We start from the raw sequence: 13,371 nt of genomic DNA on the forward strand, positions 1-13,371 counted from the left end.
AACCAAAATATTTAAGGGAAGTTTTCAAGTCAGGCTTGTTGATTTTGGTTGATGCATGTTTTCTTATCCCATTTACTTAGATTGATGCTCATGATATCATTTACATGGGATTATTTATAAGATTATTTCTAGACCAAAGCCCATTTCTTGTGTCCTCCATTTTGATGTTGCTGGAATATTGCTTAAAGCGGTAAAACCAAACTCAGACAGTCAGTCAGTCTAGACCAAAGCCATATAGTTGGAATATTATTAGGGAATGCAGTGAATGTATGCTTGCACTCACTCACTCACTCACTCACTCACTCACATGCTTGCACTCACTCACTCACTCACTCACTCACTCACTCACTCAAGTGGCTTATTAGAAGAGTATAAGGTGTCTATTATCAATGATCTGAATGTAAACAAACCTGTGGCTGTATTTTTGATAAACAGCTGTCAATATGTTGTCAATAGTTTTGTTTGACACACATTAATATGATTAATGTACTGAATATATACTGTTAGGAGTACACAAGACTAAATATCTAGGATAGTTCTATTTGTCGCTTGACTAGCTTGCCCTTCAGATGATCTTGTCCCATATCACAACTTGTTTTTGACATATGATTCAAAATAGCCATCGATATTTTGTGTTCTGCTTGTCTAGTTAAGAACAGGCTCACTCTGTGTTAGCTGACAGGGGATGTCATAGAGAATGAACATTAATCCTCCCTTGTCACATGGTAGTGTCCCTGCCTTCCTGTTGGTGTAGAGGCTATACATTGTACCTAAACCATACCCCTGTACTCCACATCCCGACTCATCTGCCTCAGGCCCTCGAGGTGTTAACTTGACAGCCTGCAGTTTCTTCTGTATTTTGTATTTTTTCAGTTTGACCACTGCTCACGAACTGGTTGTAAATTGAAATAAGACTTTTGTTTATGTTACTTTTATGGATCGGCAGCTTTATTGATCACTGTAACCTTCTTTGACTGGTCCATGAGATTTGTCATCGTGTTTGGAACACCTGTGACAGCTGCATATGAACTGACGTCTGCCTTGCATAACTGGTGCCCATTTTGTAGCTGGTGTTAAAAGGTTTCAGTCATGGTGACTCTCTCTCCACGGAAACATCTGTCGAAGACAAGGCTTGTCTTGGATGGGTTGGTGAAGCCAGCGGTCAGCGTGAGTGTCCAGTATGTGGCCCGAGTTGTCCCGGAGCCGCTGTTTGCAGTCCTAGTGCAGCTGGTGGAGTTCTTGGCCTGTCTCTTCTGGCCGATCCTTGCACTAATGCCTCAGACTCATGATGAGAAGGTAGGATGACGGTTTCCAGAATTTGGGTTGAGAGGGGACTTGCAGTAATAATATTTTGTGTAGACTGATCCAGAGGACTATATATATTTCTGGGACTTCATGTACATGGTTCATAATGGCCGAGTTAAAATAAGTATCTTTGTTCCGTTCCACGAAGCGACCGTAGTGTTCAGGTGAGCTTAACTCCAATAGTTTAACATAGACTTAAAACTGTTATAGCTCTGCTGTTGCTTTGTGGAACGGGACCCAGGTGTCATGGGATGGGATCCAAACTCAAATATTTACAGACTGTTGTCATAGTGATTGTGGAAATGAACAATAGAACATATGGGTATCATTTGTCTCAAATGTTATCGTCTAGATATGTTACAAGAGAACTGGCTTTTGATATGAGTTGTATTGCAACCTTCATCGGTACAACGGCTGGAGAAACAACCACAACACTGTTAGTGAGTAGTCAGTCAAGCAAATATTGAAAAACACAAATATCTAAAAAAACAAAAACACCTGTTAAGATACAGGTTATAACTGGTCTTCAGCAATCCATGTTTGTTGTATGACTAAGAGGATCAAGTGGTCAGATTTGCTGATTTGTAGTTGATACTTGTCGTCAGATCCCAGTTGTTTAGATCGATGTTCATAATGTTGATCATAGGATTGTCTGGCCCAGACTCCCATTATTTACTGACTGCCGCCATATAGCTGGAAAATTGCTGAGTGGGACATTAAACAACAAACAAAACAGAACACAATGTTTAACAACATATTGTTAACAGATGGTGAGAATATTGATCAGGTTCTGTTTCATCTATAGTGATTTTGTCACTGCAGAACTTATATAACAATGCAGGTGGCCCAGTTGTCAGAGGCCTTTAGGCATGCCTACCTCAGTACCTGTGAAGATCAGGGTTAGAATTGGCCTTCAGCAACCCATGCTTGCCGTAAGAGGCGACTAACGAGATCGGGTAGTCAGCCTCGCTGACTTGGTTGACACATGTCATTGTATCCCAAATGTGTAGAACGGTGCTCATGATGTTGATCACTGGATTGTCTGGTCCAGACTTGTTTATTTATAGACCACCGCCATATAGCTGGAATATTGGCTCAATGGCTGAATGCAGCGTAAAACTAAACTCTCTCACTTTATGCATGCCACAAACCTGTAGGTCCAATCCTGGTTTCCTCCCAGCTTGTCTGATCATGTGTCATTGTGACCTGATGGTTACAAAGTGTGTCCTGTCTGACCGTGTGTCATTGTGCCCTAAAGCTTACAAAATGTGACCTGTCTGATCATGTGTCATTGTGACCCAGTGGTTACAAAGTGTCCTGTCCGACCATGCACCATTGTGAGCTGTCTGACCATGTGTCATTGTGCCATGATGGTTACAAAGTGTGACCTGTCTGACCATGTGTCATTGTGACCTGTCTGACAATGTGTCATTGTGACCTGTCTGACCATGTGTCATTGTGACCTGTCTGACCATGTGTCATTGTGACCTGATGGTTACAAAATGTGAGTTGTCTGACCATGTGTCATTGTGACCTGAAAGCTTACAAAATGTGACATGTCTGACCTTGTGTTCTTTACCAGTGGTGGATTAACATATTAACTTACTCTTCTTCTTTACCAGTGTTGGACATATTCCTAAATTTGTGACAATGTTAAATGTCCATTTTCTTTACATACTTGTATACACCTGTAATCCATTTTTAGATGTTTAAAATGAGCCATGCCCTGATTTTTACATCATTTAGATTATACGTTTTGTCAGCTCCACCAAACTATATCCACTTAGATATGTTTATGACAATGTAACCACACAGCAGTGCTTATCACTACATCAAACTGATCGTCATATGTGAGTGGAGAATGAACCCTGTGCCCCTATCCTCTTCCAAATAGAATCTGCCTGTAATGGTGTTCTGCTTGAAAACACCCATAGCATGTTTGAAAGACACCACATAGATCCAGATATGGAGAAGGCTTTTAGTTGGCAGGTCCTGTGATCACAGTAAATCCCATGGGCCATATCTTGAAATTTTCATTATGTCATTTTGTTTGTGTTCATATTTGTTCATAAATAAGTAAAAGCTGATAAGATTGATAAAATTGTTAGAACACTCCAATAGGTATGCCGCTAAACTTCATGAAGTATTTTTCCTTATTCAACCTGCAACTTTTGAAATTTTCCCTTTTAAATTATGATGCTTATGACTGTTTATAATATAATTGTTGAATGATAACCTAGTATTATAACTGGGGAGATGTATACAAGACCTGTTTACCGGTCTCCAAGACTGTGGAGAATGTATTAACGAAGGAGTTCAACTCATGTCAAGAATGATTGGGAAAGAATGTCTCAGATCAAGGTACTTGTGAAGATCCGGCTTGTCGTAACAGGCGACTAACGGGATCGGGAGGTCAGGTTCACTGACTTCGTTGACACATGTCATCATATACCAGTTGTGTAGATCCATGTTTATGATGTTGACCACTGGATTGTCTGGTCCAAACTTGATTATTTACAGATCGCCGTCACATAACTGGACTATTGCTGAGGCATTAAACAAACAAAAAATAAAATCTGATCGAGGTATGTTCTAGGCTTTGTTTGGGTTTTACTTTTTTATATTTTTTATATTATTAATTCAGATTTTTATTTCTGTTGAGATGTTATTTTTGTAATGTGGATGAAATACTTCAGTATTGTAACTACCCCTACCCCTTATGTTCATGTGGTTAGAGCACCTGTCTGGCTGTCAGTAAGGCGTGTGACTTTGTTGATTGCGTGTTATCATGTCCTGACAGCATAGATTTTTGCTCTTTATATCAATAATTCACTTGTTTGGTCCAAATATGACAATTTACATGCTCCCACCAAATAGCTGGAATCTTGCTGAGTGATACGTTAAAAACCAAATTATCGACCAAGGTAATTGTGGGAAAGGTAATGAACACAACTACCAATAACTCTCAGTATTTTTATGTGTTCCGTAATTTATCCTCATCAGTATATTGGTATATATAATGTATATTGACCAACTTGAAAACATTACAGGGCACTTTTGGAAAAATATTGAATGTAACAATTATAGTTAACCATCAATATTTCTTCGTTCCTTTTATTCCCCATCAGTATTAATGGTATATATGGTGAATATTGACCAAGCAGAAACCATTGCAATTCAGTATTTATGTGTTCCACTATTTATTTCCATGAGTATTATATCCTATATTGACCTAGTAATAAATTCTAGGATGCAGTTGGGAATGTATTGACAATTGAGGACATACATGTACTTTGTTGGTGACAGCTGATGGTTCTGATGAGGCTGGTCTGATATTCTGTGTGGTCTGGTGCTGCCACCTGTTGTTGAAACAATAAACTGTGTGTGGTGACGTGTTCTTCAAAGTGCCCTACTTTCCCTGGTGTTCCCAAAACATGTCTGTTCCCCTGCATTACTGAAGTTGTTGGGTGCTATGGAATGTAATGTGTCAGTATAGGGCTGAGGGGTCATGTCATACTGAATAGTTTCAAATGTGTTTGACAGTGTTTGCTTAATGAAATGGCCTAGCTTGATAGATAGTTTATTACTTTGGTTATCAATAATATATTTAGGTTGGTTGTTTGTTTAACGCCACACTCTCAGCAATATTCCAGCTATATGGCGGTCAGTAAATAATGGAATCTGGACCAGACAATATAGTGATCAACAGCATGAGCATCAATCTACTAACTGGGATATGATGACATGTGTTAACCAAGTCAGCGACCCTGACCACCCGATCCCGTTAGTCACCTTTTACGAGGATTGGGATAGCCTAGTGATGAAAGCGTTAAGCTTGTCATGCCAGACCAGGGTTTGATTCCCCATGGGTACAATGTGTGAAGCCCATTTCTGGTGTACCCCCCGTGATAATGCTGGAATATTGCTAAAAGCGGCGTAAAACTAAACTCACTCACTCACTGTTACGACAGGCACGGGTTGTTGTGAAGAGCTTCACAGGTAAGTATATTTAGGGCTATCGTTGATTGAATATGTTTTGTGGCCTTGCCCAGTGCATTGTCTTCCCACAGAGATTTCTTGTCATATCTTCCTCTCGAACCTCTGTTTAATGCGGCCATATTTCCCAGTTCTTACAAAATCCCTAGGGGCAAAATACATAATCACGAATTATCTCCTTCTTTCTATCCAATCAGAACACGTGTTACATCGACTTAGATCCAACTTACTAATGCAAGAAAATATGGGGCCACAAATATCCCTCCTCTGCCAGGGGGACTTGTGTTGATGTGACACATAAGACCATTTAATGGCTAGCTTGTCCATTGTCAGCGGCTAGCTTGACCATTGTCAGCGAGGAGCTATTGATCCGCCATTACATGACTGGAGTTTTGTCTAGAAGAAATGTTTGGGCATCACGCCGCGGGGAAGAGAGTTCTAGTTTTCGAGGCATCTGAAAATTACCAAGGCCTTGTGAATGATCACTTTTGAAACAACGTAAGCTGATTGCACAACTAAATCTGATTGCAACCAATCATGAATCGGAACTCTGGCACCATAAAGGGGCTGTATTAGACCCTTATTCTAATAAGATCCCTCATAACTAAGAAGTAGCTTTAGGGTTGCAAAAAGAAAAAGGAAATCTTCATGTCTGTGTCTATATAAAAAAATTAATTGAAATCTTCATGTCTGTATATATATATAATAAATTAATTGTCTGTATCGATATAATAAATTAATTGAAATCTTCATGTCTGTATCTATATAAAAAATTAATTGAAATCTTCATGTCTGTATATATATATATAATAAATTAATTGTCTGTATCTATATAATATATTAATTGAAATCTTCATGTCTGTATATATATATAATAAATTAATTGTCTGTATCTATATAATAAATTAACTGAAATCTTCATTAATTGTCTGTCTGATTATCGTTCATTAACCCAGGGGCCGGTTCGGGTGCGGGGACGGTTTGGGTTAAATATCCAGGGGCCGGTTCGGGTGTATCCCTTGGTATATATAATGTATATTGACCAACTTGAAAACATTACAGGGCACTTTTGGAAAAATATTGAATGTAACAATTATAGTTAACCATCAATATTTCTTCGTTCCTTTTATTCCCCATCAGTATTAATGATATATATGGTGAATATTGACCAAGCAGAAACCATTGCAATTCAGTATTTATGTGTTCCATTATTTATTTCCATGAGTATTATATCCTATATTGACCTAGTAATAAATTCTAGGATGCAGTTGGGAATGTATTGACAATTGAGGACATACATGTACTTTGTTGGTGACAGCTGATGGTTCTGATGAGGCTGGTCTGATATTCTGTGTGGTCTGGTGCTGCCACCTGTTGTTGAAACAATAAACTGTGTGTGGTGACGTGTTCTTCAAAGTGCCCTACTTTCCCTGGTGTTCCCAAAACATGTCTGTTCCCCTGCATTACTGAAGTTGTTGGGTGCTATGGAATGTAATGTGTCAGTATAGGGCTGAGGGGTCATGTCATACTGAATAGTTTCAAATGTGTTTGACAGTGTTTGCTTAATGAAATGGCCTAGCTTGATAGATAGTTTATTACTTTGGTTATCAATAATATATTTAGGTTGGTTGTTTGTTTAACGCCAAACTCAGCAATATTCCAGCTATATGGAAGCGGTCAGTAATTAATGGAATCTGGACCAGACAATCCAGTGATCAACAGCATGAGCATCAATCTATGCAACTGGGATATGATGACATGTGTTAACCAAGTCAGCGACCCTGACCACCCGATCCCGTTAGTCACCTTTTACGAGGGGCGGTGGGATAGCCTAGTGATGAAAGCGTTCGCTTGTCATACCGAAGACCAGGGTTTGATTCCCCACATGGGTACAATGTGTGAAGCCCATTTCTGGTGTACCCCACCGTGATAATGCTGGAATATTGCTAAAAGCGGCGTAAAACTAAACTCACTCACTCACTGTTACGACAGGCACGGGTTGTTGTGAAGAGCTTCACAGGTAAATATATTTAGGGCTATCGTTGATTGAATATGTTTTGTGGCCTTGCCCAGTGCATTGTCTTCCCACAGAGATTTCTTGTCATATCTTCCTACGAACTTCTGTTTAATGCAGTTTTAATGCATATTTCCCAGTCCTCACAAAATCCCCTAGGGGCAAAATACCGCAATACGAATTATCTCCCTTCTTTCTATCCAATCAGAACACGTGTTACATCGACTTAGATCCAACTTACTAATGCAAGCAAATATGGGGCCACAAATATCCCTCCTCTGCCGGGACTTGTGTTGATGTGACACATAAGACATTTAATGGCTAGCTTGTCCATTGTCAACGGCTAGCTTGTCCATTGTCAACGAGGGCGCTATTGATCCGCCATTACATGACTGAGTTTTGTCTAGAAGAAATGTTTGGGCATCACGCACGGGAAGAGGTTCTAGTTTTCCCGAGGCATACGAAAATTACCAAGGCCTTGTGAATGATCACTTTTGAAACAACGTCGCTGATTGCACAACTAAATCTGATTGCAACCAATCATGAATCCGGAACTCTGGCACCATAAAAGGGCTGTATTAGAACAGAGGTTCGTAGGAAGATATGACAAGTAACCTCTGTGGGAAGAGAATGTGCCCAATGGGAAAGGGGAGATAAATATTAACCAGGAGACTCTTAATTATATTGCTTACAAGTTACAAATTTTGAAAAATATGTTTGTTTGAATTGTATTAACATTAACTACTGATCTATTTTCATAGCCAGAGCATTTCTGTCCCGTAAACAAAATTGAATTAGTAATTACTTATTTCATTTGTGGGGTGGTGGGGTAGCCTAGTGGTCAAGGTAATCGCTCGTCTTGCTGAAGACCAGTGTTTGATTATTCACATAGGTACAATGTGTGAATGCCATTTAGAAAGTGGTCAAATGTAACATATTTTATTTGAGATTACCCTTTCATATTAAAGTACAAATTCTAGTACTTTTGTTAGGCTGAGTCCCATCCATGATTCGCATCCAAACTTCGAAAGTCAGGCACCTAATCGCCAGCACACAAAGTCAGACATCTAACCGACTCAGACACATGGAAGCTGCTTGAATCGGTACTTTAGGCCTAAAAAAACTGTTGTGGTTCCGATGACCCGACTGACCCTTGAATTCTGGTGCCGACCCTATTTTTTATAAGCGGTATGAATAAAATAAGCTTTCAGATTGTTTTTTCCCGGCACTGACAGACATCGGTCATTCTGATAGAGAAAGTTGACACGATGGCTGCTAGCTTCATTGAATAAACAATTACACATTGATAAATGTGTTATTAGTTCATACTTTACTTTTTTTTAAAATGTGAAAAAAAAAATCTTACCTACCTACCTAGTGCCTACCTTAAATTTTAAAGAGGTGTAAACAGAACCACAACATTTTTTTTATTAGGCCTTACTAAGATATCATGATCCCAAATGTTACGTGTTAAAAACTTTAGAGAGACAGCTCCCCAGACAATATTCATCCATTGTTGTGTGTGTCACGTGTGCCACTTTCTTTTGTAATATTTATTACATGTGTTTTGAGTTAGAGATCAGTCTGAATGTGTGGTGATATTTTGATTCACTAAGTATCACATCAGGTCAGACTTTTTATGTTTTAGCTTAGGGATGTTGTAAAACAGTAACATAGAAGTTGACATAATTTAGCATGGGCGTCTAGAATATAGTTTGTTGTTGTTCCATGAATTGCTAGGATGTGTAGGTGCAAACCAGCATTCCCGCTCGATTTGTCAAATTGGGTTTGTTTAAGGCAACAGCTGTGTTGGCTCCTCTCCAATTTTATACCTGTTTTTCATACAAAAGCCCACCTGTAGTGTAGGAGAAAGAGAAAAACCAAATTGAAATGCTTTTTTTCTTATGTCACCTACTGACAGATGTTTTCATGTAAAAATTCTGTAAAACAAGAAGGGAAAATCGGTCAATCAAACGATCTCGCTTGCGTCAGCATTTATTGATTGGCTCAGGAGACTGATCGATATTTATAAAAAATGAAACATCAAATTAAACTTCAGAAAGTATGTTTCTTATTTCTTCATGTATTTTGAATGTCCAAATTTTAAAAGCATAATATCTTATCTAACAATATTTATTAACTCAAAACTTGGTTGGTATTTTACCTGATATTTTTGATTGACTGTCTTTCTCTTGTCATCTATAATGTTTATGAATGCAGACATGGTCTCGTCACTCTATGGCTGGACAAATGCTGATGTGACCTAAAGCCCAACTCAACTCAATTCTTTTGTCATATTTATTAATGTTTTTGTTTTTGTCGTGTTTTTTCATGAAAACTTATAATGTAGGATATTTATTGAAAGGCTGGAATAAAAATTGAAATGCCATTTTGGGTTTTATTAATTTTACTCATGCCTTTTCATTGTCAGAAAATGTGTAACAGGAGAAATTGTACAGGCATGGTCTAATTAAAACTTACCATGATTAGGACTTATATATATTAATATATAGTTGTATATATGAGGCAGAGAGCCTATAGTAATTCGTTACAATAATACAATATTCATTTTGTGAAATAGACCGTATCGCTACGGTCATCTTGCTGTGGTAGTGTTGTAATGAATACAGAATCATATGACCTCTGCTTGCCCTACACACACAATGACATGCAGAAATTGTAGGCGGGTAGAAGCCATGTTGTCGGTTTTTGCTACATAAACATGTTCATGGAAGTCTTTTGCTTCTGAACACATCTCGACCAGCCAACATTCAGCCTGTAACATCAATGCCCAGGAATGAGAAGTGTCCATATTACAACAGTAGGGGTCGGATATTGTGCTAAAAATAGAAGCCAGGATGAATGAATGAGATCAACTCATTGAGAGGGGAAGACGCTACCTTGTTTATAACAAGCTCTTCAGTGAATCCTGACTGATCCAGTGGAAGGTTTGGTATACTTCCTGTACCGAGTACGACATATCACCTTGTGCTGTGGAGTTTATCAAGGAATATTAACAAGTGTTCAGGAATGCCTAATGAGAAGAAAAAGTCCCGCCATGTTCAACGCAATCATGCTATTCAAAGGAGTGCCTCATACGATGCTAAGACCAGAATTAAGATGGTATGTAATATTATGTACACACGTGTTTCATTAACTCTGGGAGAAATGCTGACGGGGATATTGACACAAATCACATTATGCCTTCCGAGTGGTTCGTCTTCGTTAGACATGTATTGATGTGATATTAGACAGGAAGGAGTTGTGACAGACTGATCATTTATTTGATGTCTGTCTGTCTCACAAGCATGGCTTCGTGACTGACTTGATTTATCAATGGGTTGTGTTCTGTTATGTCATGAGAAATACTCATTAGCTTTCCTTAAAGCAAATATGATAAAAGTGAATTATGTAAAACATTTTGAAGTACTTTCCTCAAATATTCAAGCTGAAATTTTCGTTAAAGGTTATTTTTCAAACTATATATTTTTTGATAGGGTGTTGTTGATTTCAGTTCAATACGAAGATACATATGATTACATAGCCCGTAAGATAGCTTTCAGAAGGAGTAGTAAATACTACTAGATACAGAGATGAATGGCAGAAAGGAATTTCATTGTGACATTGGTAAAAAATATTTCATCAGCCTTAATTAAAGAGGTCAAGGGTCATTGAGGTTGATAGTGTTCCTGGTGAGAGAAACATTTATGTTATAACATTGCCCCTGACAACTGTTGACAAAATTCAGGGCACTATTTATAATGAGAAATGACAACCGAATAACAAGATGGCCATTAGCTGACAGTTTGAGCTGATGTTAGATCCAATAATATAGTGGCAATATAATAGTCAGTGGCAATATTCTTAAGATGATTTTCCTGCTCGTCCTTGGTTATTTTAGCCATCTATAGTAGTGTTGAAGCCATATTGATCAGTGGAACTTCTGTCCATTTCATTAGAGGTTGTTAATGTGTGTGCTGGCACGTCCTTGCAGTCTCCCCCTCTTCAATACACCCCCCTCCTCTTTACCCTCCCCCGACTAAGGTGTGCCCACGCAGACTCTCCTGTGGCAGATGTTGTGGACCTTATCCAGGTCAGCCACGACATGCCAGCCAACCTTGCGTCATCATCATCTCGTCAGTATTTACATTAATCTGACCTTTCTGTGTTTACCAGTATTACCATTATACCAAAGCACTGACTTACTGCTCGGTAATATTCAGGTCACATGACAATGCCAGCTTATAGATCGCTTGAGGTGGAAAATAATTCGTGTGCTTTAGTAATTAGTTATTCAGAATAAGTTATAGCAATAATAAATATATGGAGAGAATATATAAATAGCTTCTGAATATATTGTTAGCTATCCTATAGTCTGTTTGCAGTGAAAACGTACCGATGAATTTCACTTTAAACAAGAAAGTAAATCGAAAAAAGTGAAATTAAGATTGCGAATCCTCGTAATTTTACCTTGCCAACTGAACATTTAAATATCAGAATTTTATTAAACTTAGGATAAAAGTTGTTTAACAAAACGATCATAGTTTCAAATCGTTATTATTGGTTTGTATTACAAGGGTGTATGCACATTAAATGAAACACCGAGAACAAGTAGGGTTGGCCTAAGTTAACGCTCATCACGTACCGCACGTGCATTTGTTTCAGTGTTCCAACTTCTGCGCTTACCCCCTTGTAATACAAACCAATAATAGCGATTTGAATCTATGATTGTTTGTTAAACAACTTTTTTCCTAAGATGAATAAAATTCTGAGATTCAAATGTTCAATTGGCAAGGTAAAATTATGAGGGTTCGCAATCTTAATTTCACATTATTTGCTTTACTTTTTTGTTTAAAGTGAAATTCATCGTACGTTTTCACTGCAAACAGACTATAATCAGTGTTCAGAATTTAGCAAGTAAAAGGTTCATTGTCATTTGTTTTTGAAATATCTGCCTGCCAGCTGTTCCATGGTAAGTAACATTGACGAAAATGTTTCTGCAACACTGCCATGACTATTTTGAATCAGATAAATAACTGTCTTACATCAGAGCAGGAGCTATTGTTGTGATGATGAAGGTGTGAACTTAAAGGTAGTAACCCACACCTGGGAAACGGATTATGGTCACCCATGCTAGCATATTGTTACAAATGAAGGATAGTCGGGACATTCCAGGATCTGTGTGACTTGTCAACTTGCCTGGCTCGTTGGGATTATAATTATTATAATTATTATGATTTCAAACACTGCATGTCACTGCCTTAATGTTCAAAGTAACAGATTTAGACGTCCCTATATTTATATCCTGCAACAATGGACTAGGAGGGCCCCTGGATTCATGTAATTTTGTAAATGCTAATAAATTCAGCTATTGTTTCTGGTTATTTTTGTAAAACTTGATTCTTTTGAGCCTGATGCTGCCATGTTACTTTTCCACAGAAGCAGGTTCTAAAGATTACAGGAGAGCATTGAACGGTCATATTAGCTCCTCCACAGAAGGGGTTCTAAGGATTGCAGAACAGCATTGAACAGTCTTGCTAATGTGATAGGTATTCTGTTGTGGCATTTTGCTAGCGGCAACACCTGTGAGGCTCTGACGTAAGGATTAGCCTTTACGTACCTCAACACCCGAGCAGTGTGTCATGCTGTAGGTTAATGCTGTTCATCTACACCAAATATGTAGTACTATTTAAGTCTCTCATCCTTATGGTTAATTTTGGCTTGTATCTGCGGAAATGCCCTTCTTATTGTGTTGTGGAAAGCAGAATTAATGACAGCTTAACTGAAATGTATCACAGAATTGGTATAGATATATGATTATCATAACCTGTATGTGTGTCAGTGTGTGTGATGCCGAAATAAATAGGCAACAGCTAGTTGGATAGTGATTAGTTTAGTACATGGGCTACATTTGGGTAATTGAGCAACAGGTGGATAGGTGACAGGTAGATAGGCAAGAGGCACATCAGTGACAGGTAGATAGGCAACTGTTGTGCATGTATCTTGTATTAGTGTGAACGTTCATGCAGGTAATGTTTGGACTTGAAGGGGTGTCT

General features: G+C 38.3%; 1 protein-coding gene across 1 annotated transcript in view; it reads left to right on the plus strand.

Moving 5' to 3' along the window:
* The first annotated feature begins 778 nt into the window (after positions 1-778).
* LOC124274593 (hexokinase-4-like) overlaps positions 779-13,371 on the plus strand; it is a 45,554-nt gene continuing 32,961 nt past the window's right edge. The window contains 1 exon segment of the mRNA XM_046709958.1: positions 779-1,296. Coding sequence (XP_046565914.1) covers positions 1,090-1,296 — 207 coding nt within the window. The 5' untranslated portion in view covers positions 779-1,089.

Source organism: Haliotis rubra, unplaced genomic scaffold, assembly GCF_003918875.1.
Source record: "Haliotis rubra isolate DU_JTF1 unplaced genomic scaffold, ASM391887v1 Scf192, whole genome shotgun sequence".
NCBI classification, from domain to species: domain Eukaryota; kingdom Metazoa; phylum Mollusca; class Gastropoda; order Lepetellida; family Haliotidae; genus Haliotis; species Haliotis rubra.